Genomic DNA, 25,544 nt, shown 5'->3' on the forward strand with positions numbered 1-25,544 from the left:
TAATACAAGTATTAAGAAAAAGGTTTTTTTACTTTATTTAATGTACTTGGTATTATTCAAAAACCATAACACATTTTTTTATTTATTAATATTGCACAGGTGGATACAAAATGGCAATTGCTTTACTTTAAAATAATTAGTGTTACTTTAAAATCATAACCATGCAAATTTACATTAATATTATTTGAATCCCATTCTAGGTGATATGCATTCAGTTAAATTGTAGATAAGAGCTGATGAAGAAAAATATAAACATTTTACCAGTTTATGGCACAACTATCAGAGTTGGTGATAACACTTTTTTGAGAACGAAAGTTTGAAGAATATTTAAATAATACTTGGTAATTGAAGCTCTTTAACTTTCCATTTCCTTCTTCTTCTGGCTTCCCACATCCCCTTTTGAACCACTTTGGACCAAGCAAGAATCGTGATTTGCTATTTTCTGCATTTCACCATCCAGGTTGTTTTGCTCTATCTATTTACAATATGGTGCATTTTCTGTTTGCACAGATGGAATAGTTCTCACCTCTAACACCACTTCTTCCCCATGTTTGGGATGAAAAGCTTTATTTTAAAAACTTTAAAAGTATTATGATTCTTCCTGCTTTTTAAGAGAATAAATATAGGACAAATTACAACAGAAACTTACACAGAGGATGTTACTCATTGGGGAGTGAAACATCTGCAAACAACTGAGAAAGCACTCCTTATTTCATAGTCCAATACTGAGTTACAAATAGTTTCTTCTATTAGAAAAGCATCCTCATCATTATTTCCCTTTGTAAATTCAGAAGTTTAATATTTGAATCACTTGTCTATGCTGTATAACATGCTCTTGACCAGACAGCTTCAAGGCAATAATTTCTGACTCCTTTGTTTGCTTTACATTCCTTAAGCTTGGCTTTTAGTTTAGTAACAAATCCTTAAAGACAAATGTTTTCACCTTCTTTTTGGCCTTACTGATACTGCTTATTTGCACAGATTACAAAAGAGTAATTGAATAACAAGCTAGGTAATATTAACTTTTATAAAAGATAAAAGGAAAATATGCTTACTGTCTGCTCATCAGTTTTGCTATCTTAATATAAAGTCTGGACAGAAAGAAGAGAAAGATTACCAGATTAAGAGCTAAGATGTTCTGGTTGTATCCTCTTTCATGTTGCACAGAGGCACTAAATACATATAGGTTGCAACTATTGGATTTGGTGCACACTTCCATTGTTGCCTTGTGAAACATCTTACATTTTTAAAAATGTTTCCTTCTGTGGTGTGATTCAACCAGTCTAACAACTGGTTGGCTAAGCGCTTTGCAAAAAGCTTTATTAAGACCATTTGGTAAAATATACATGATTGGAATTTGTGATGATTCCCCCAGTACTGTCTCAATATTTTTTTAAAAAACTGTTATCCCCAAAAAGATAGAAAGGTTAATTGAAAAAAAAATCAAATTGAAGAAGTTCATAATGTTAATTGAAATTCTCAGTTTTGAATTTAATTTTCATTTAATATAATTTTTGGGTAGTCTCTATTAATTTGAATGGATGTTAGCACCTTCCTTGTCGCACCAACAGAATGGAAATGTCCCACAGCATGGCTGGAGCCATGGTTTCCAAATGATGTTGTAGTAAGAGAGCTGTTGTGGGACAGGAGTAAGAGTTCTGCGATGCTTCTCCACAGCCTCATCTATTTTCTTCAGAATTTCCTGAAAGAGTGGTTCAGTGATCTTTGATAAAGGCATGGCCTCTGATGGATCTCTTGAGAGGTCAAATAGCAAAGGAGGAAAGTGATGGATGACACCTTCTCCAGAACATGGACAGATTCCTTTTCCATAACAACCCCCTGCACCTTCAGTGGAAAATATTGGTGTCACGTAATGAGCCTTCCATAAAGCACCACCTGGTGGAAACAAAACATTAAACAAACAGTATCAAAATATTTATGAAGATGGGATATGAAGAATATAGAGATGTATTTTCATTTTGCAAATCAAACAAAAAATTCTTGCCAGCACCAAAAAGTGTTCATCCCTGTTCATATCGTGTACACCCAATGCAAAAGCTCTTTAACTAGGATACAAATGTGATTTATATTTTGTACTAAGCCTCAACATGCTTTGTCTCTTGTACGAAGACTGTCACTGTCATGTATAAACCATGGCTTCTTCAACAAATCATAGTCAAAGAAGTCTGAACCTATCTACAAAATAATTATTTTGCATTGGTTTTGATCATTTTCTCATGTACAAAGTAGTATTAAGTTATTTACGCATTAGCCTTAGGTATTACTTTACAGGATAAATAAGTATATTTGTTCCCTCCTGTTTTTCAGTGTTCTTATTTTGCCCACAATTCTGATTACATTCACCCCACCCTCTTCTCAAATTTATTAAAGTAATTTTAGATACTTATGGTCTTCTATGGTTATTGCTGCATTAGTGACTAAATAAATAATTCACTGGTAATATGTGTGTATGCAATTTTAAAGGAATATTTTCAAATGCAGGAGAACTCTTTTCACTCACTGTCTTTTTGATGCCACCGTACTGCATGTAAATAACTTCCACAGTAATGAAACAGGAATTCATGTTCCGAATGTTTAACTTTTTGTTGCAATAAAGGTAGAAGATTTCGTCCATCAATTATTCTACAGTGATACAGGAAATAGTAGGCAACCAAAAGTATGTAAATTAAATCCTATATTCAGACTGATACGGTGAAATGTATGTTAATGTATGTTAATATATATATTCTGCATGTTGTTAATATACATATTTGTTTGGGTGGAGCGTATATAAACTGTATATTTTAAAAGAAAATATTCAAAAAATAATATTTAAAGAAAAAAACTGGATAGAATCTTTCTTTTAGAGAAAAGTATAATTTTCATACTTTATGTCACTTAAACATTACTTTAAATTAGTGTTTCTAAATCTTGGCAACTTCAAAATATATGGACTTCAACTTCCAGAATTCTGCAGACAGCTTGCTGGTTAGGGATTTCTGGGAATTGAAATCAATATATCTTAAAGTTCCTAAGGTTAAGTAATATAGCTTTCAATGTATTATGCAGTAGACAAACTGTGTTTCAGTTTTCAGCAGGGGAACAAAAGATTAATTAAAATATATAAATAATTAAACATTTCCAAAGATGACAAAATGGTATAGATATGATGAAAACAGCTTTACAGCATCACCAGTATTATAAAGAAACTGCAGAAAATGTTTTCAGCACATATACAATCACAGTCCGTGTAATAATCATAATCCTAGATAATGTATTAGATATACTGGAGATTATGTTAAGCAATTTCAGTAAATGGCAAAGAGCAATTTCTTTAAAGGAATACTTTAGGAATGATATCTGGGAACTGCCTGTTAATACATATTGATTTCAAAAGAAGGACAGAAGAAACAAGATTCTATTGCATATTTTTAATAGAGAAATTATTGGATCATTGCTGGATAACTTATTAATAATTTAAATATAGGTACAATAAGAATTATATACCTGTCCTGGGGCACATCTTTTCCAGCCAAATGAATCACTGTGGGAAAAATATCCATGAGGCTTGTTGGCTCATCAAGAGCAATGTTTGCCGGCAACATTCTTGGCCATCGAACTATGCCCGGAACACGGATACCTCCTTCCCAGCCTCCCATGCCCTTTCCCCCTGTGTTAGAGACACAAGATAATTGCAGTTATTAGCAGAAACAGACAAGTATGCTAAACTGGCTTGTAATCTTATATTGTATATATTTACAGACAATAATGTTTGATCTCATTTTGAAAATCAAGTGTTGGAACAATTGCTTGAAAAGAATCAGCATGTCCAAATTCCTTCAAACATTACAAAGATTACTATCCACCACAAATTGAAAGAATGAAATTGAAACTTTTGTAAATGATTAACATGGCAACTGAAAGATTCACAGCTCCCTTGAGCTGAAGCATCTGAAAATCAATGGAAACAAATAAGTATACTTTCAAATTTTTACTTTAGACGACAAGATTAAAATAGAAAATACAAAAGAATAAATATTGTTTAACTTTTTATCTTCTATTTTAATCATTTTGAGTAAAATAATTTGGAAAAGAAACAAAATACTTTATCCGTTTTAGTTATAATCTGAATCACTTTTTATTCCTATATTTTTAAACATTCATGCTTATAAATATCTATTGTGCTGCCAGGCAGAAGGTATTGTTCATGTATATAATTCAGCCTAGCATTTCTTAGTTTCTTGAGATACAAATTTGCAGAGGCTTTCAATGAAAAAAGAAATGTGCACTTGAACATCACTGGGTATGCTTATGTACTGATCCTGGAATATAGGCAGAAGAAGAATGACCTCCAAAATTCTAGTTATGAAGATAGACAATCTTACTGTCTTATTCACCTTTATAAATGCCGTTCCAACCCCCAACCTGTATTGTTCCTTCTTGACCTTCCAGGTGGCCTCCATGGTCTGAAGCAAAGTAGACAAAGGTACTATTTCGCAAGCCTTCCTTGTCAACAGCATTAAGAATCTGACCTGCATGGCGAGAGAGAGAAAGAATTATAAATAATTATACAGAAGTATTCAAAGAATAACAAAAGTGATATTTTAACTATTCATGGTGCTCACCATATTTCCCTTTACAAAGACATTGTTTCCACAAAACAATCCTGTGAATTTGCCATCCCTAACTTAGATCCCAAACCTTATTTGTGAATTCTTTTTCTGAAGCTAACAGGATCTATCAAATGCTGCTCCTCAACAATAGGACCCTTGGGTCACTTTGATACAACACAGGAGATAGTCAGTACAAAGAGAAATTATTCTGCAGTCAGAAAATTCTCCGTGTGAAACTGCCTTCTGACATCACAACTATGCTAGTAAGCCCTCAAGATGGCAAACAGATATCAATCTTTAAGCTTGGGAATCCAACAGTCAGAAATCTATTGATTCTAAATTATGGGTGTAAAAAGTCTAGGAATGAAATGCTGGATCTGAAAAGTATCTCTATCTCCATCTCCATCGCTATCTTTCTATCTGTCTGTCTATTGACCTATTTTCAATCTAATTTGAGCTAAAGTTAATCTCATCTAGTCTAACCAATTATCTCTATCAATTTTTGAAATTCCCTCTTACCCTCGCAATGAACAAAATATTAAAACATAGAAACTGTATATATAAAAATTTAAAAATGCATATATGTTAAAAATTAATTAAAGGGGGCGGGTGTCCTTTAGGTGCCTTGGGACTTTGTTCTCCTCTGTAAGCCGCAAACAAAACAGCAAAGCCATGTTTTCAAATCTTTCTGGAAGGCTAGGAGAGTGAGCGCTATGTGTGTGAGAGGGAGAATATTCCAAAGGCCAGAGACAATCCCGGGAAGACTCTCCTCCTGGCCCACCAATTGGAATATGAACTGTAGGATTTAGGATTTAGGATTTATTGAGGATTTATATGCCGCCCTTTTCCCTGAGGGGACTCAGGGCGGCTTACAACATGAGGGGAAGGGAGTGCAAGACAAGACTTAAAAGAAAAAGAATCGTGAATAAAAGAAAATTATCCATAAAAACACAACATTCACTCAACATTCGGGCAGGGTGAGAGTAATCCTATCCCCAGGCCTGACGGGATAGCCAGATCTTGAGGGCTGTGCGGAAGGCCTGGACTGTGGTGAGGGTACGGATCTCCACGGGGAGGTTGTTCCATAATGTCGGAGCTGCAACTGAGAAGGCTCTCCTCCGTGTAGTCGCCAGTCGGCACTGACTGGCGGATGGAATTCGGAGGAGGCCTTAGTAGAGAGCTACTAAGTTCCTAGTTGGAGATGCATTGTTCTGTTTGCATGAAGTCTGTGAAACTGTTCCTAATCACCCAACTCTTCTCTAAGGTCATGAGTGACAAAGCCTAATAAAATTGTAAACCCTCAAGGTTGTGTTGAATAGTGTTATAATACAGACGTGGGTGGGTCAGTATTTTAATAAAGTTACAGGAGCAATTAATTAAGGAGCAATTTAGCCTGTCAACTTTGTGCCCCTGCTTAGATGCAAATAGATTTCCAGCTTGAGGAAAATCACAGCTCATTTAACCTCAATAAAACATTGCAGAACTTTTGGCTATATATTTCGAAGATGTCTCTTAGATTAAATTCAGGCTACATACAATATGCACGGAGTAGGTGTGTTGGGTGGTTATTCATTAGATGTGCACAGCAAGAGAGATGAGCCAGTCTGTATTGCAATAGCAGCATTCTCAGTCGTTTTTCTTGCCCTATACATGTATACAGGTGAAACTCGAAAAATTAGAATATCATGCAAAAGTCTTATCTCACATATTGAGCCAAGGTGGCGCAGTGGTTAAATGCAGCACTGCAGGCTACTGCTAGATCAGCAGGTCAGCGGTTCAAATCTCACCGGCTCAGGGTTGACTCAGCCTTCCATCCTTCCGAGGTGGGTAAAATGAGGACCCAGATTGTTGGGGGCAATATGCTGACTCTCTGTAAACCGCTTAGAGAGGCCTGAAAGGCCTATGAAGCGGTATATAAGTCTACTGCTATTGCTATTGCTATAGTTCCACCTTTTAAGTTGCATTACTGAAATAAATGAACTTTTGCACAATATTCTAATTTTTCGAGTTTCACCTGTATATCCAAACTAGACTGTGTTGTTTCTTTGTGTCATATATGAGGATATTTGCAAAACTTTGCATTTATTTATTTATTTTGTCATGTTCATGTAGTATATATTGCAGGTGGTGACTCTTTGAGAGCTGTATGCAACAAAATTTCATTTTAATGTATGCTGATTAGTGTACATTCAAAGTGAGAATAAAGTTATTCTAAGTCTTGTATGTGGTACCATTAAGGAAACTTTCTATCTTGCCTATAACCCTAAGACAACTCCCTATTTCATTAGGAAAGTAACACACTGAAGGATTGAGTGCAGACATCATAACACACACAACTACATCTTAAAATTGAAATATATAAAATGACATTCCCAACCACTTATTCTTTCTTTTTTATTCTAACTGGTCAGAAATAAATTAGGAATTCTAGACAATATTGCTGTCCAAAACAGGAAATAAATGGTAGAGGCTTATATAATAGTAGATTAATCACATTTTAATCCTTCTTGAGGATAGTTTAGCAGGAGAAGCAACTCACCTACCAACCAGTCCAGTTCTTCTACATGGTCTCCATATATACCATGTTTGCTCTTTCTCACAAATTTTTCAGTTGTAAACAAAGGTGTATGGACATGCAGAAACGAAACAAACAGGAGAAATGGCTTGTGTTTCTTCCTTAAACAAATAATAGGATCATTTAGGTTCCATTTAGCAAATTTCAATACAGGTAGTCCTTGACTTACGACCACAAATGAACCAAAATATTGGTGAGTTTTGCCTCATTTTACAACCTTTCCTGCCACCGTTGCTAAGTGAATTACTGCAGTTGTTAAGTTAGTAACATGACTGTTAAGTGAATCTGGCCTCCCCATCAAATATGCTTGTCAGAAGACCGCAAAAGGGATCACATGATCTCAGAACAATGCAACTATCTCATAAATATGAACTAGCTGCCAAGCATCTGAATTTTGATCACATGATCATGGAAATGCTGCAACGGTTGTAAGTGTAAAAAACACTCACAAATCACTTTTTTCAGTGCCGTTGTAACTTTGAACCATCATTAAATGAGCCGTTCTAAGTAGAGGACCACCTGTACTTTTGGTATTTGATATTTAGATAGATCTATTTATTACCTTTGTATAAAAGAAAGTGCTTCATTTAGTAAAATAGAAGTTGTTCTTTCCAGTTTCATAGGCTGTTCAGTGATATTATAGTTGCGCATCAAGATACAGTTCCAGTATTTCACAAAACCATAGCAGGAGTACCATGAAGCAAAAAATAGGAAATTAAACAAAGCAAGGAAGACGACCACTTTCCAAGGAATGTACACCAACCCAGTAATTTTTCCAATAAGCAATGTGAGTACTGCAAAACTAAAGACTTGAGTATAGAACCATAGTTTAGCTTGAAAGGCTCTATCCAGTTCTGGAGGTTTGTTATCCTGACAATTGTTCAAAAGTGTGAAGGGCATGCCATAAAAATAATCAAAGCCATGATTCAAAGGATGGTGGCAATAATCATCGATAGTATCACAGTTTACACCTTGATGCCATTTCCCTGAAAATCAAAAGGGAAAGTATTACTTAATTTGAATTGTTCTTTGTGATAATCTCAGTACCCAGTAAATACAATACTCCAAAAATATTCCCCGTCTCCATTTAAATCTAAATTTAAAATGACAGAAACTGTGTTCTTGGAGAATGGTCTCATTACATTCTTTCTCTACTATTCTTTAATCATAAATTAAACCTACTATGTTACCTTCCTGCAAAGAAAGTATATTTGTATTGGAAATTATAAGGGGAAACTTGATGATCTTGTTTCATGATACAACTGAGAGTGAATTCTTCAGGTCTCCACTTCTAAAGGATACACTCATTTTTATGGAGATGAAATAATATAAAGAATTTATGGTCAAAACAGCTAAGACTTGAGAAGATATTTTATACTTCTAGTTGTTCTATGATAAATATTCTATTTAGATAATGCTAAATCTGATGATTTTAGGTTTAGTTACAAACATAAATCAATTATCAGGCAGTTTTTTTTTATTTCCCAGAATTATGTTAGCATTCAATGAAGTTTCTTACAAAATATCTCATATTACTATGCCACCAGAAAAAATATATAATTATCCTTGCAGATTTGTGCATTAATCAATTTATTTGGATGATATATGTCATGGATGGTATATGTATATATACCATCCACACACATCTATTTTTAACATCTAATAAAAACTTTTTTGAAACGTATAAGAAACTACCTCTTGGTCTGTTCCTGTCTCTCATTTTCCTCTATTTTTGTGGAATTATGACCATGCCTACATGACTGAGTAAATTGTAGAATTTATCCATGTTCCTCACAATGCTCATAGCCATACATGTGAAACATGACACTGTCTTGCCTCTATGTTTATGGCCAGTTGTTAATGTATTACTCTGGTGCAGGCTGAGGAAACTATGTACATTTTACCTTGTCCTAACATAGATAATTAAGAGGGTTGGGAAACTATTAAGTTTTTATCTACCTTGTGGATTCCACAGCAACATCTTGTTGACCTTGGTGAGAACCAGAAGGACCATTAATCTTATCTAGCAGTTTTTTTCTATGTTCTTATTTAAATATGGCTATGCACATCCTATTATTTGTAGAGAGTAAGAATGTTGGCCTTGACATAAATATTCAAGAATTGTTAGCTAGGCAAAAAAAATAATCTCAAAAAATGAGATAATATTTGGAAATGACCCATGCAGTCAACCTCCTTAATTCATTAGAGTATAAGCAGATGGTTGAGGCATAGCACAATGAGACTTGAAAGGTTTTGTTATTATAACCCATATCAATAATTTTAGCCTTCTTATGGCGGTGATTTCCTGGTCTTGTCTAGTGAAGCTGATATCATCTCATTCTACTTTAATTAAAAGGCTTGCTAATGAGGAAAATATTGTTGTCTAATCATTCTACCAGTTTACAACTCAAGAAATTTAATATGTATGGACTTCAACTTACAGAATTCCTTAGCCAGCATTGATGTGGTCAATGGATTGAGAAACACTCATGTAGAGACTTTATAATAACTTTCTACAAACCTATAAGGCCTGTGGCATAGCCTTGCTGTTGTAGCATCTTGGCAAAAGTTGTCTCATTGACTGGAAGTCCTCCTGAGCCAGCATTCCACTGCAAAGCTCGATAGGTATTTCTTGAAGCCATGCCTGCAAAGAGAAGTTCATTTTACCTGTAATCTGTAACAAACAGTATTCTCACTTTCTAATTAAAATATATCCAATTCCACAAATGGATTGAGTGAATGTAGCCATGTAACTCCCCATTTACTCAGGACCTTTGCATATATTATACTACTCATCAACGTAAGATATGATTTGTCCTTCAAAATAAAAGGGAAATGGTTAATGTTTTCATGACACTTATGCTCTACTCATTTTATTGACTTCAGGAAGGTATTAAAGCAAAACAGTAAATTTGCATCAGATTCATCAGACAAATGTATTCATCAGTACAATATTTGCATTGGTTTTGTAATAATTTGCAAATTATTACAATCGATCCAGATCAAACACAAAACTTAGACTACAAAATCACTAGACCAATCTTCTCCATGCTGGTATCTTTCAGTTTAATTAGGATAATGACTCCCAAAGTTTTCAACCAAAATGACCAGCCCCACACGAATGCCCAGGAAAGTTTAGAAGTTGGGGAATTATTATCCTGTTTATTTCTGGTGAACACTGACAGAGATGTTCTTGGAAGTAAAGCTAGATAAAAGTACCTCAAGAAGATAAAAGTCTGAATTCTAATACCACAGTTAAAAGGAACATATCCAAACCCCAGTATAGGAATCTTGAAAGGTTGTCCAAGTTTAATTCTGATCCTATTTTATACTAAACAAGGGAAAGCTCAGATTATTTTGAGTTTCTGTCTCATGTTTGGCTTTGATCTCTGGACTGTGTAATCATTTGTTCAAGTCCTTCCTTAACTCAAGTCTTTCATAACTTCCCTCAGGCTGTTTCTAAATGCCTTTACAAGAAATGAGAAGAAGAAAGAATAATCAGAAGTGTTCTTTACATTTTCTTTTTTCCATTAACGAGCTAGATGTCTACATCAATGCCAATGATTGAAAATGTAATACACATATGCAATATGTAGCATAGTGGTAGACTATGGTACTGTGCAGCCTAGACTATGAATGGCTATGAATTGTCTTATGATTTGCAATGGGTGGTGGTCTTTTGCTTGAACTAATGAACATTTGACTTTAACAATAATTGAGAATTGAAGATCAGCATCCCCAAGGAGCATGTAAAAGATGGCCAAAGGAATACATGCCATAGAACTAAAACATGCAAAAACTTTACCAAATTACAAGGACATTAATGAACATTACAGGGTGTTCTTCCTTGTGGGTGTTCTCAATATTGATACCAATAGCAATAGCACTTAAGACTCATATACCACTTCACAGTGCTTTATAGCCCTCTCTAAGTAGTTTACAGAATCAGCACATTGCCACCAACAATTTGAGTCCTCAGAAGGATGGAAGGCTGAGTCAGTCTTGAGCTGGTCAGGTTTGAACCCCTGACAGTCAGCAGAATTAGTCTGCAGTACTGCATTCTAACCACTGTGCCACCACAGCTCTGTTACCTTAGGTTTTTGTGGCATCAAATACATTTCCCCTTTCCCAGTTGTTTTGTTATGTTGTTGTTACATTATGGTAGTCCCATTCCTTAAATCCTTTATATCATATTTGGTTTATGTATAAAGTTCATCCAACTTTATGATAAAAAACCCCTCTACCTGATCTGATGGGGTATCTGCCAGTCAGAAAAGCCGTTCTACTTGGGGTACAAAGTGAGGCTGCTGCAATATGCTGAGTAAGTTTCACTCCTTCCTTAGCTAGTTGGTCAATGTTAGGGGTCCTACAATAAAAATATAAAATGTGAATATAAGTAGGTAGCTAAAAAGCAGCTAGTCATAGAAAAAGAACTGAAAAATGTAAAACAATGTATGTAGCAATAGCCAAAGTGATTTGTCTGGTATGTTTGTATTTTCAACAACATGTAGAGATGATCAAACTGAAGAGTCTGTTAGATTGGAAGTTGTGTCTACGCGTAGTTGTGTTCACTGACTGCTACTCTAGAATATCTATACTATACTGCTATCTATGCATCAAATGTATATCCCTTGCGAAGGAAGAGTCTGTAAGCTATAGGATGTATTTAGCCTCTTATGGAGTACAAAGTCTATGGCGGAAGAAGTGCGCTGCCCTTGGAAAATTCTCCATAGGGCAGTATCCAGTTGTATCATCATCCACGGCTCTAAAAGCAGAAAAAGAGGGAAATGTACTGGGAAAGGCAATTGGAAAGACCGGAGTATAGGATGGTTGTTTTTTTTTGAGAAATTAAGGCAAATTACATCAGCATATCAAGGACAATGGAGGAGAAAAACTGCAAAAAAGAATGGAAAAATGATTTTCCACTTTGATGAGCTCTGTCTTAAATTGCTTTTAAGCAATTTAAACCATTCAAGGAAGGTTTTTGGTGGAAGTACATAAAAAGGGCATTTTTTTTTATTCCTGCCCTAAAAAATATAGCTTAAAAACAACTCATGTTTTTCTTACATTTCTTAAAGACAATGTTTCAAGGGAAATTTTAAAGACTGGGTTACACATCTTGCTAAATCATAGTATTGTTTTTGACTCCATGTGATAGATAAACATATAATGGCTTAGTATTTCAGAATCAGACTGGCTTGAAATCTTTAAATTGAAATCTTTAAATTTAACTACTTTACATTACTTTCTGAAAATTATTTATAAAAATCCTAAGCTCTGAAAGAGGATTAAATACAGCAAAACAAAATATAAAATAGAAGTAAATGCATAGGTTGAGAAGGTTGAAGCCATGTTTTCTATCCTGCTGCTCTCTGGATTCCATAATTCCACATGCTCTCATTTGCAATTATGAGAATTGAAATCAAACCTATCTAAAGAGTATTCATTCGGGAGATCTTTGGTTGTGTGTGGCTCTATGCATAACAAAACCTAAGTGTGACAGCTGGGGTATACCAAGGCAATATGTAGCAGATTAAATAAACACACGTGTAGGTATTTATGCTTAGTGATAGACACAAATAAGACTTACTGTAGTATATTAAATAAATTAAGTAAATCAAATGAAGTTAAATGAAACACCTGGATAGATTCACCAAAGCTACTGTGTTTCCCTGAAATTACGACAAGTCCTGATAATAAGACCATGCCATATTTTTCCTACGGGCAAAAATATATGCCCTTCCCCAATAATAAGCCCCCTGGAAACTCCCCTCCAGCCAGGCAGAGCGCCACTCACCAACCTAGCAATATCCCGAAGACGCAAAGCTGTAGGAGCCGGGGGAGGGGGGCAAAGGCACTCACATTGCTTGACGCCTTTGGGATACTGCTAGGTTGGTGGGTGGCACTGTGCCCAGCTGGAGCGGGGGGTTGCCGGGCAGCTGCGCTCATGAGCAGCCGCCCAGCAACACCCCTTTCCTGCTGGGCAGAGTGCCACTCACTGACCCAGCAATATCCCAAAGGCGCTAAGCCACGTGGCGCTCTGCCCGGCTGGAAAGAGAGGTTGCGCGAGCACTTGTTCTGCCTCCAGCTCATGTGCCTCCCTGCCTCACCATGCCCAACTCTCCCTGCAGGGCTGGGCAAGGGCGCCACTGCCGCCGCCCTGCTGTGAGTGACCACTGCCGGAAGACTCAGCAGCGGATCTCCAGAGTTTGGAAGCTGGTTATGCTTGGAGCATGGTGGCGGTTACGGCAGCAGGGTGGCAGTGGCGCTGCCCTGGCCCAGCCCTGCAGGGAGAGTTGGCCATGGTGAGGCAGGGAGGCACGCGAGCTGGAGGCAGAACAAGTTCTCACACAACCTCTCTTTCCAGCCGGGCAGAGCGCCACACAGCTTAGCACCTTTGGGATATTACTGGGTTGGTGAGTGATGCTCTGCCCGGCTGGAAACGGGCGTTGCCGGGCAGCTGCTCATGAGCATGGTCACCTCATGGAGGCTTTGTTGTGCTGCTGCGACAGTGCAACACAGCCGTTTGCCCTTGAGACTATGCCGGGCTCTTCGGGTGCCCGCTCACAAGAGAGCAGCCACCCAGCAACCCCAAACCAATAAGCCCCCCTGATAATAAGGCCCAAGCAAAATTTGGGGGGTGGTCAAAATAAAATAAGACCCCGTCTTATTTTCGGGAAAACACGGTATATGCATGTGTTTACTTATTTGTCAAATTTATATGGCCACCATATTCACAGGGCAGCTTACAATAAAGCACATTGTCAAACTACTTAACCAGCTTTAAAGCGATAAAAAAGTAATCTGCGAAAACTTTACTTGATAGTAGTGTTACCAAAACAGCCTATATCTCCAATTCCAAGATCATCAGCCAGCATCAGAATGATATTTGGCTTAGAATCAAGAACTGCATCCATTCTACAGGTATGAAGCAATGTAAGAAAAGCCAACAGGGTCACCAAGTAGATTCTGAAATCAAAATTAAGGAAAGCAAATAATATTTATAAAAAGATGTCAAGTAGATACACACAAACACCCTAGAAAGTAAGTTACATGAGAATTTAGTTTTTGGGAACCCAAAATTTATTATAATTAGTACAATTAGTTGATACCTGCAATTACAGTTTCAAGATTCAAGATAACAGATGAAAAATATAGATCCTCTCATTTGCAGATAAGATTTTGTTAAAATCCCAGGTATCTCTTTGAAATATTTTGTGTATACAGTAAGATATTTAGAATCAAATTAATATTGCAACACTTTTACAATGGTCTTTTAGTAACATGAATCTGTCAAACAAGCAAGGTGCATGTACTTGTTCAATCTAACTAATTTTATCTTGCTAATCTTTCTTTATTTGGTTAGACTAGATGCAGTGGTGGATTGCAGGTGGTACACCCCGGTATGGGCATACTGGAGCCTGTCCAGAGCACCGGGTACCACCCGCCCTCCTTACCTGTCTTTAAAGTCTTTGGCGCTTCCACACAGATTCATGGTGTGTACAGCACCTGCGCAATGCTCCACTGAGCAGCTGGAGCATCGCGGAGGCATCACTGCATGTGTCCATGTGGACAACGCGATCCAGAACACACTACTGGACTGATGGCAATAGCAATAGTCCATAGACTTATATATCACTAACCCTAACCCTATAGCACTATAGTAGATGGACGCGGTGGCTCAGTGGCTGAGCTTGTCGATCAGAAGGTTAGCAATTCAGCAGTTCGAATCCCTAGCACCTTATAATGGAATGAGCTTCCATTACATGTCCCAGCTTCTGCCAACCTAGCAGTTCGAAAGCATGTAAAAATGCAAATAGAAAAATAGGAACCACTTTTGGTGGGAAGGTAACAGCGTTCTGTGCACCTTTGGTGTTTAGTCATGCTGTCCATATGACCACAGAGACGTCTTCAGACAGTGCTGGCTCTTTGGCTCTGAAACAGAGATGAGCACCACCCCCTAGAGTTGGGAATGACTAGCAGGTATGTCCAAGGGGAACCTTTACCTTTACTTTAACCCTTTAGCAATAACACTTAGTTATATACCACTTTACAGCCCTCTCTAAGTGGTTTACAGAGTCACTGTATATTGCTCCCAACAATCTGGGCCGTCATTTGAGCAATCTTGGAGAACTGCTGTTCCTTCTTTCCTTCTTTCCTTCTTTCCTTCTTTCCTTCCTTCCTTCCTTCCTTCCTTTCTTCCTTCCTTCCTTTCTCAGCCTCATTTTATTTCTCATTTAGGTCTTTTTATTCAAAACCTGACTAGGAAAAATTGTGTAGATGAACTTGGGAGGGGGGGGGTAAATGCTCAAAACAGCTTCTTTATTACTACATATACCAGGCTCAAATAAAAGTAGGGGGCTGGAAAAAATAATTGTATTTAATCTGTTTCAGATGTTTGTTTTTATCTGTTTTTTCAAGTAGAATCAGCAGCCATTTTTAACTAAGAGTTACAAAACTTTTTTTATTAATTAACCTCACCCCCTCCTATTTACGTTAGTGAATTTCCAGTGAGAGCTTTTCTAGATTAGAAGAGGTAAAGAAGGAAAGAAAGACGAAAGAAATTCAGGGTATGTTTTTCTCTGTCGCTAATCCAGCATGTTACGAAACAATTAGGTAAACTTTTGCAGCAAGGCATTATTATGCTAAAGGCAAAAAAGAGTAAAAAGAGATGTGTACACAGAAAGAAACACCAGTGGTAATGATCCGAGGAAGCTTGGACTAAAGCCCACCTTTTAGACAGAAATAAGGACCCCACGAGAGGCTCAGCAATCCCCATGTTCAAAGCCTGCTCCTTCCCGGAAGAAAACCAGCACTCGCTTCAGAATCTGAGCAAATGTGCCGAGGACTTCAACTCCAGGTAGGAAGTTTAGAGTTAATTAAGAGACCGAGAGAAAACTTCACTCTTAAGCAAAAGTGTAGACACGGCTCTTTTCACTAAACAACCCATAACAATATCCAGTAAAATGTAGCATTTTAGTAAGAGCAAATCTCGGGAAGAAATCTGATAGTCTAAGATTGACTTTGGAGGGAAACAACAGCCCCCCCCCCCCCTTCACACATCCATTCTTTTCCTCCAAGGTCAACATTTTAGACCATCAAATTTATCAGATTTCTCCCTGAGGTCTCGCTCTCTCTAAAATACCATCCAATTTCTTATAATAGTATTAATTTATGCCATAAATTAAAAGCCATGTGCCATACATTTTGCCTGAATGAGGGTCCCCTTATTTTCTTTGTAATATCTGCATTAAAAGGATTGACACAAATTTCAGATTGTCTGTTGGCAGTAGAGACTGCTATACTCAGAGTAGGCTGAAGAACCACACTAGATTGGGAGATTAGCGATGTAATCTTAAATTGTATAGATGTAGGTATGTGATGACTTCTATAATTTTCAGTATACTTTCTGTTCACGGAAAGGTATTTGATTAAAACTACTATAGAATTACTTAAGTCTTGGTTTTCTCTCTCGTGTGTGTGTGCGCGTGTGCTTTAAGTTAGTGGTGCCTATACATAGAAAGATTTGAGAATCACCACGTGTGAGTAGTTACTTGCTTACTTACTCTGAGGCTGAATGTTCTTCCTATTTCCTCTGTCCTGTAAGAGGTATTTGACTCTGATCTCTTAAAAACCATTTTCCATTTTGGTAGCAAATCTGCGCCATCTTGTGGTCTGCTGGAATTCTTATATTTACTTTAATTGGTTGGATCTTGTATCTTTTTACATTGTTTGGCATTTGCAGATCATATTTATCCCTTGCCACAATCTTACTCTGCGGACTTTGTGGTAGAACACAATCTTTTTCAGCACTGAAAACCTGCATTCTAACATTTATCATTAAATGTATTGTTTTTCTTTCTTTTCTCTTTTCTTTTCATTTCTTTTGTTTTCTTGATTTATGTGCTACCTATGGTACCTTGTCAATTTATTCTTTTCTTGTATCTCTCCCAACCTCTCCACAAAACTCTCTATACCTTGAAACTGGTTTATTTCCAAGGGAGAAAGTTTTATATTCTGTAGGAAGTTAGCACCCACCCTTCTCCTAGAAAAAATAAAATATCCTGGGAAATATTGAAAAGGCAGAATATTATATTTCCTTAGATAAAAAATAGAGAAACATGTTTTTAGGCAGGAAAAAGACTCTCTCTTAATAGCCCACACCTTTATCAATGGGCCATTTAAAAAAGCCTGTGCATAACAAAGGTAGGGTTAGCCTTCTACAGAAACTCATCACAAGGCATCAGAAAACTCAACCAATCTTGGGACTCAAAAGGCACACAACCTACAGAGTTAGCTAAGGCTTGCCCTTGGGAGTCTGACAACCAATCAGAATACATTTCTTACACAGGAACAGGAAACAGAGAGGTGGGGGCCGAACAGAGTATAAAAAACCCAGGAACTCTCAGCAAGCCCCTTCTTTCTCTTTTTCTTCTTCAACATCTGGAAGCATGTGATTTCCCCCTTTTCTGTTCAGGACTCAAGCCATGTGATCCTGTCCACCATTAAACCATCTTTCCAAGCAACCTCCATGTTTCCAGTGTCTTTTTCCCCACTTGGAACTGAATCCAGAAGCACAGTTCTTCCAACGATTCCAGGCACATACTTTGATACCCTATGTCCAAGGGATTGTACTTTAACAATTACATATTTTTACTTCTACCTAGCAATTGCCATAGAGCAACACATGGTGCCATAAGCTGGGGGAGGAGTGCAGGGGGTCATGCGCGGGTGTGTTGCATCCATAATGCAATGCGCAACCCAGCACACATGTACGCATGACAGGCGCTCCCCCCATTTTTTGCATGCTTTTTTTGCCCTCCCCAGGCTCCAGAGACTTTATAGCTTCCCTGAAGCCTCTGGAGGACAAAAAACGGCCCTACGGTTAGAACAATATTTGAACTATTTGATTTTAATACAAGCAGAGCCCGTATCTGAGAACTTCATTTGCTTATTTAAATCCTAGCTTCATTTTTTTACAAGATCTTCCTTCGTTAATTTGACTATTTAAAAAAGCTTTTAAAATGGCGACTGTGAATTCTTCGTAACAACGCTCACCTTCTTAATCTTATTGCAAAGAACAGCTATAAAACTTCAAAGGAAGGGAGTGATTCATCACTCTGCCTTATAGCCGGCCAGCAGATTTTTACTAATTAGTTTCACTTCTACAAGATTTTACAAGACTTTTTTTAAATCAACTTTGCTAATATATATTTCTAATATAGAGAAGTCTAAAATAGTGCTGAATATGCTGAGCTGTTTCATTACAATGCTTTTTTTCTGAAATCTTCTAAAAAGTCCTACGGAGCTAATAAAGGGGTGATTTAATACCTCTTTTCGTAGCTGCATAGCGGGCCAGAAGAGTTTGATTAATTGCTTGAAGATAAGACTTGGAATGGCCTCAAAACTAATTCCTGGTTTGAAACCCCCACCTAGAAGTACATCCCCAATACCTGGCACAAAGTCGCAGCCACCACCCTCTATGCCCCCTACTGGAGACTTGCTAACGAAAGAACTTTTTTTGGAAACTTTTAGAGATTTGAAAGAGGAGATAAAAGAGGAGATAAAAGAACTTAAGACGGACTTGTATGATAAAATTGATACTAGGATTGCTAAAATGAAAGATGATATGCTGGGACTTGTAACTGTACTGACAGAACATGTTTCTGGAATTGAAGATAATCTAGAGGATCTTAACGAAGCTAATACCAATTTGACATCCAGAACTGAGGTGGTGCAACAAAAAGTTGAAAACGCTGAAAAACAAATTATTATGATACAGTACAGGCAGATGGAGCTGGCATTAAGAGTAAGGGGGTTGCGTGAGGATAAACAGGAGAACTTGAAACAGATTCTTTCAGAAGCTTTTGATTGTCTGGTGGGAAGACCGGGGTCTAACTTTCACTGGCAGATCGATAACGCTTATTGCGTTAACTCTTGGGTGGCAAAACAGAAGCAACTTCCCCGAGACGTAGTTATATATTTCACTACAAGAGAGCTTAGAAACATGATACTACAAGAGTCCTATAACACTAGGCTCCAAATTGGGGGCCAGGATTTGACTGTTCTGAAAGAAATACCACCTCAAATGCTAAGAGCCAGGAGAGACTATGCTTTTTTAGTGGAAGAACACAGAAACCGTCAGATACAGTACAGACGGGATGCACCATTTGGTATTATATTTACATTTGACAGGCAAAGATATCGTCTCAGCTCCATATGGAAAGCTCGAGATTTTTATCACAATATTTTGAAGGCGGGACACCCTGCACCATCTGGATCCGGAGAAAGACCACAAGAAGGACAAGACAGACAGCAAACCACACAACTACCAGACAAGATGTACCATCTCCCCTCCCTAGAAGGGCAAGGTGTTATGGAACAAAGACCTAGCCGTATGACTACCAGACGAATGGAAAAACAAGCTAAAAGGCAACAACCTCAACAATCACCGGCCATCGATCAAGGAGTTACAGCAACAAGCTCAGAAGCCGTGGGAAGAGCTAGGCCAAAGGTTAAGCAGGCCATGCAGGAGGCTCTAAAAAAGCTTCAGGTAACCAAAGATGACAACTAATATTCTAACATGGAATGTCAATGGATTGAATTCTCCACAGAAGAGAAAGAAAATATTTCACTATCTTAAACAGTTTAAGAATGATATAATTTGTTTGCAAGAAACTCATACCAAATCAACTGATCAAAAATATTTGATTAACCCAAAACTTGGTCAACATTTTGTAGCTTCTGCTATGGAAAAGAAAAATGGTATAGTTGTATACTTAAGAAAAGACATCAAAGCTGAATTAATTGAAGCAGATCCCTTTGGAAGATATATTGCGTTAGAGCTAATCTTAGAAGGGAAAAAGACATTACTTTTGGGGATTTATGCTCCTAATCAACAGCAAGACGGATTCTATAGAAATCTTCATGCTAAATTAGTACAGTGGGACTATAGGTCTTGCATACTATTGGGTGATTGGAATGGTGTGATAGACACTAAAAGAGATAAGAAGACTTCTCGCCCAAATACTAAGATGCGAGCAAAGCTACACAAACCTTTTTTTGACTTGATGGACGACTTTGAACTGAGAGATATTTGGCGAGAAAGAAATGCAGAGGAATATGATTTCACTTTCTTTTCTGATAGACATCAATCCCTTTTCAAGGATTGATTTTATACTAATCACTAACGATTTGCTTTCTAGGGTGAAGAAGACAAAGATTGCGGCTAGGGTCCTTTCGGATCATAACCCAGTTTGGATGGAATTGGGAAGGGCAGTGCAGGCAAGAAGGTCTTGGAGATTGAATGAAAACTTATTTAGATATGAAAAGTATATTAATGATTGTAAAAAATTGTTATCTGAATACTTTGTTTTGAATATGAATAAGGGTACACCTATGGAATTCATATGGGATGCAAGCAAAGCGTATATGAGAGGAGTGCTGATGAATATAAATAAAACACATAGATATAAACAAGGGCTAAAACGAACAGAATTGGAAGAGGAAATTAAGAGGAAAGAGTTGGAGTTAACAATGAATCCAGGCGATACAAAGGTTAAGGAAGCAATCACCATATTAAAATCTCAATTTGACATGCTGATCTCTGACCAGGTAGCCACTAGTTTATTATATGCAAAACACAATACTTTTTGTAACGCAAACAAACCTGGCAGATGGTTAGCTTATCAGATTAGGAAAAAAAGGAAAACTCAAAATATATCTAAACTGACTTAGGTTTAGGTTTCATTTTATTTATATGCCGCCCTATTCCCAGCGGGACTCAGGGCGGCGCACAAACCCAAGGGGGGAAGGGAAACACAAAAACTACAAATACAAGCATTTAAAAATAACCAACAGACACACAAATCGAGAGGGGAAGGGAACTCATCAACCCCAGGCCTGCCGACACAGCCAGGTTTTAACGGCTTTTCGGAAGGCCTGGAAAGAGGTGAGGGTCCGAATCTCTGCAGGGAGTTCGTTCCAAAGGGCCGGAGCTGCCACAGAGAAGGCCCTCCCCCGGGTAGTAGCCAGATGGCATTGGCTGGTAGACGGAACCCGGAGGAGGTCAGCCCTGTGTGATCTAATGGGTCTTTGGGAGGTAATTGGCAGCAGGCGGTCTCTCAAGTACCCAGGTCCAATACCATGAAGGGCTTTATAAGTGACGACTAGCACCTTGAAGCGTATCCGAAGACCAATCGGTAACCAGTGCAGCTCGCGGAGGATAGGTGTAACGTGGGTGTACCGAGGTGCACCCACAATCGCTCGCATGGCTGCATTCTAGATGAGCTGAAGTCTCCGAATGCTCTTCAAGGGCTGCCCCATGTAGAGCGCATTGCAGTAGTCCAGTCTTGAGGTCACGAGGGCATGAGTGACTGTTGCGAGTGCCTCCCGGTTCAGGTAGGGATGCAATTGGTGCACCAGGCGAACCTGGGCAAATGCCCCCCTGGTCACAGCCGACAAATGATGTTCTAAGGTCAGCTGTGGGTCCAGGAGGACTCCCAAATTGCGAACCCTGTCTGAGGGGCATAAAATTTCACCCCCCAGCCTGAGTGATGGAATACTAACCAAATTTTTGGGAGGGAAACACAACAGCCACTCGGTCTTGTCTGGATTGAGTGCAAGCTTGTTAACCCCCATCCAGACCCTGACAGCCTCCAAGCACTGGCACATCACGTCAACCGCTTCACTGAGTTGGCACGGAGCGGACAGATACAACTGGGTATCGTCCGCGTATTGATGGTATTTTATCCCGTGCCATCGAATGATCTCACCCAGCGGCTTCATGTAGATGTTAAACAGGAGGGGGGATAGGACCGAACCCTGTGGGACCCCATATTTCAGGGGCCTAGGGGTCGACCTCTGCCCCCGACCAACATCGACTGCGACCTGTCCGAGAGGTAGGAGGAGAACCACCGAAAGACGGTGCCTCCCACCCCCACCTCTCGTAACCGTCGCAGAAGGATACCATGGTCGATGGTATCGAAGGCCGCTGAGAGGTCAAGAAGCACTAGGATGGAGGGATGACCATTTCCTAGTTACAGAGGGAAGGAGGTGTTTCAACAGGAGGAGATCCAAAAGGCATTTCGGGAATTTTTTACAGAATTGTATAAAGGGGATAAAATTAATGGTTTAGATATAGACAAATATTTAGATAAAGAGAAAATACCCTCAGTTAGAGAAGAGCACAGGCAAAAATTGAACCAACCAATAACCTCGGGGGAAATTTTACAGGTAATTAAGCAGTTAAAGTCAGGGAAGCACCAGGTACAGATGGTTTGACAGCGGTTTACTATAAAAATTTACATTTAGAAATGGTAGAATCTCTTAGAGAATTATTTAATAAGATTCAAATGGAAGGTAAGGTGCCTCCATCTTGGAAGACAGCGTTTATATCTTTGATACCCAAAGAAGATCAAGATACTACCCAACCAAAAAATTGTAGACCTAGCTCATTACTTAATGTAGATTATAAAATTTTTACTAAAATACTAGCAAATAGGTTAATGCTGGTTATTCAACAATTGATACACACCGACCAAACAGGTTTTATACAGGGGAGACAGATGAAAAGTAATGTTAGATTAATCATTAATGCATTAGAATATTTGGGAAAGAACAACCAAATTCCTGCTGCGTTCATATTTTTGGATGCGGAGAAGGCCTTTGATCGAGTTAACTGGCAATTTCTGTTGAAGATATTGCAAAAAATGCAGATAGGAAATAGCTTTTTACAGTCAATTAAAGCAATATACCAAGAGCAAACAGCACAAATAATAGTCAATGGAAGTTTAACAGACTCTTTTCAAATTGGAAAAGGTACAAGACAGGGCTGTCCTTTGTCCCCACTATTGTTTATTATAACTTTGGAAGTATTGTTGAATAAAATACGGGGCTTGGATTGTCTAAAAGGGATCAAGATTAGGCAGCAAGAATACAGAGTGCGCGCTTTTGCGGATGATTTGGTCATAATATTGGAACAACCGCAGGAATCCAGTATGGTTTTAATGAATACGATTAATCAATATGGTCAAGTGTCTGGTTTTAAAATAAATTTAGGAAAAACAAAAATATTAGCTATAAATATGAATACTAAACAAAAGGAAGAACTAGGAGGGATGCTAGGATGTGAGGTAGTAAAAAAAAGTCAAATATCTTGGGAGTTAATATTTTAACTTCAAATGGGAAACTATATAAACATAATTATGAACCACTTTGGCATAGTATACAGATAGAGATGAAAAAATGGGAGAAATTGCACTTATCTTTGCTGGGTAGGATAGCGGCAGTGAAAATGAACATTTTACCAAAATTTTTATTTCTCTTCCAAATGTTACCTATACTTAAAAAAGATGCAAATCTTTTAGAATGGCAGAAGGGTATCAACAAATTTGTATGGGCAGGAAAGAAGCCGAGGGTAAAAATGAAAATAATGCAAGATGTACGGGAGAGAGGAGGCTTGAAATTACCTAACCTAAAACTATATTATGATGCAGTGGCGCTATCTGTAATTAGTGATTGGACTCATTTAACTAATGATAGAATATTGAATATTGAGGGACACAATCTGGTATATGGTTGGCATGCCTACCTGTTATTCAACAAAAAATTGGACAAGAATTTAAAAAGTCATATTTTAAGAAATGCTTTACTACGGGTCTGGAAAAAATACCACTATAAATTAAATGACAAGATACCCATGTGGACAATTCCTAGACACGTAATTGAAAATATGAATATGAAAAACAGGATAGAATTACCTACAGACAGCTTCTCATTTTGGAAAGGGGGGTACCTTTGGAAAGGGGGGTACCTCTTTAGAGGTATTAAAAGAGAAGGTAGTTCAAACATGGTTCCAGTATGGGCAATTACAGGCCAGGTGGAAAATAGATTAAAAAATTGGTTTTATCCAAGTTGAGGATAATCTGTTTAAACAAATAAGAGATCAAAGCTTAATGCATATAAAGAGGATATATAATGTATTAATACAGATGGATTCAGAAACAGAATTAGTTAAAGATTGTATGATAAAGTGGGCTCAAAATATTGAAGAACCAATAATGTTGGATACATGGGAAAGAATCTGGGTAAGAAATGTGAAATTTACATAAGCTCAAAACCTGAGAGAAATTTTTTATAAGATGTTCTATAGATGGCATTGAGATCCTAAAAAGCTGGCTTCTATGTATCCGAATTTACAGCCTAAATGTTGGAGATGTGGTTCTCTCGATGCTACATATTTTCATACATGGTGGACCTGCCAAAAGGTTAAGGCATTTTGGATAAAAATATGGTGGATTATGCAAAATATCTTTAAAAGAAGGATAAAGTTTACTCCTCAGTTATTTCTACTAGGTATGAGTACTGATTTTACAGTGGTAGAGACTAACTTGATTCTGCACCTAATAATGGCAGCAAGACTGTTGGTGGCGCAATACTGGAAGAAGGAAGACTTGCCTACAATTCAAGAATGGACATTGAAAGTTACAAACTTAGCCGAGATGGCTAAAATATCGGCATATCTTAAAGACCATTCAAATGAGAGATATAAACGAGACTGGAAAAAATGGATTGACTATATACAAAATAAATATGGGACTAAGAAATTCCAGATAGCCTATGCTTAAGATCAGGAATGATTTAAACTGTTCAAAGTTAGCGTAGCAAGAAGAAGCTAAGATCAATGTAGAGATGTTATTAACCCTTTTTTTTCTTTATTTCTTTTTTCTCAATATATTTTAGACTGTGTTTGCTAAAAATCTATACCGTGTACGGGCTCTGGGAAGTCGGGGGGGGAGGGACATGGGGTGTTGGGGGGCAGAGTGGGGGGAGGGAGGTGGGGTGTTGGGGGGGAGGGTGGGGGGAGGGAGGGATATATACTAGGTTAGATATGATGTGCTAGATTTCAATGTAATGTGACCTCACATGTATACTGTTTTTCTTTAATTTCTCTGTAAAAATAGGATAAGTTAAGTACATTGACATATAGTGGAAATACACCAAGGGGAGGAAGAGTGGGATAGAAGAAAGAGGGGTAGAGAGGGCGGGAGAGAGGATGGGAGGGAGGGTGAGAAGGGAGGGAGGGAATGGATCGAGAGAGAGGAGTGGTAGAGGGGGAGGGGAAGTAGGGTAGAGGGGGATGATGGAGGGAAGATAGAAAGTTGGAGGGGGGGTGGAAGAAAGAGGTGTACGGAGAGTGGAAGAGGTATTGGGTTTCTATTTTTTGTGGTATTGTTGACAAGAGGAATTGCTGCGATTATTGTTTAATGTTGTATGGCTCCGGCTATGCACAGTATATATGTGAGTGTATGAAAATGAAAAAATGGAAAATAAAAACCTTTTACAATAATAATAAA

At 38.0% G+C, this 25,544-nt stretch overlaps 1 protein-coding gene and 1 long non-coding RNA gene across 2 annotated transcripts in view; one reads left to right on the forward strand and one right to left on the reverse strand.

Annotated features, from left to right (window-relative positions):
* Window positions 1–16,034, reverse strand: LOC106543315 (arylsulfatase H-like). Its single transcript, XM_014059298.2, has 10 exons — window positions 15,921–16,034; window positions 14,008–14,157; window positions 11,433–11,554; window positions 9,710–9,832; window positions 7,751–8,174; window positions 7,153–7,289; window positions 4,398–4,532; window positions 3,508–3,670; window positions 2,522–2,643; window positions 1–1,896 (listed from the first exon to the last, which is right to left on the reverse strand). The coding sequence occupies exons 1-10, from the start codon at window positions 15,965–15,967 to the stop codon at window positions 1,529–1,531; spliced, it is 1,791 nt and encodes a 596-aa protein (XP_013914773.2). The 5' UTR covers window positions 15,968–16,034; the 3' UTR covers window positions 1–1,528.
* The window catches only part of LOC148043305 (uncharacterized), a 21,733-nt gene continuing 12,148 nt past the window's right edge, over window positions 15,960–25,544 (forward strand). The window contains exon 1 of the long non-coding RNA XR_015698222.1: window positions 15,960–16,048. This is a non-coding gene — a long non-coding RNA (uncharacterized LOC148043305). The remainder of the gene's footprint in view (window positions 16,049–25,544) is intronic.

Source organism: Thamnophis sirtalis, unplaced genomic scaffold (assembly GCF_051295495.1).
Source record: "Thamnophis sirtalis isolate CommonGarterSnake01/CBP01778 unplaced genomic scaffold, rThaSir2_p1.2 scaffold_12, whole genome shotgun sequence".
Classification (NCBI taxonomy): Eukaryota; Metazoa; Chordata; class Lepidosauria; order Squamata; family Natricidae; genus Thamnophis; species Thamnophis sirtalis.

Coding starts and splice junctions, on each gene's coding strand:
- LOC106543315 (XM_014059298.2), bottom strand. CDS start 15,967: ATGGGGATTGCTGAGCCTCTCGTGGGGTCCTTATTTCTGTCTAAAAG. Junction 8,175..9,709: donor CTATGCCACAGGCCTTATAG/GTTTGTAGAAAG, acceptor TTTGATTTTCAG/GGAAATGGCATCAAGGTGTA. Junction 4,533..7,152: donor AGAACTGGACTGGTTGGTAG/GTGAGTTGCTTC, acceptor CTCGCCATGCAG/GTCAGATTCTTAATGCTGTT.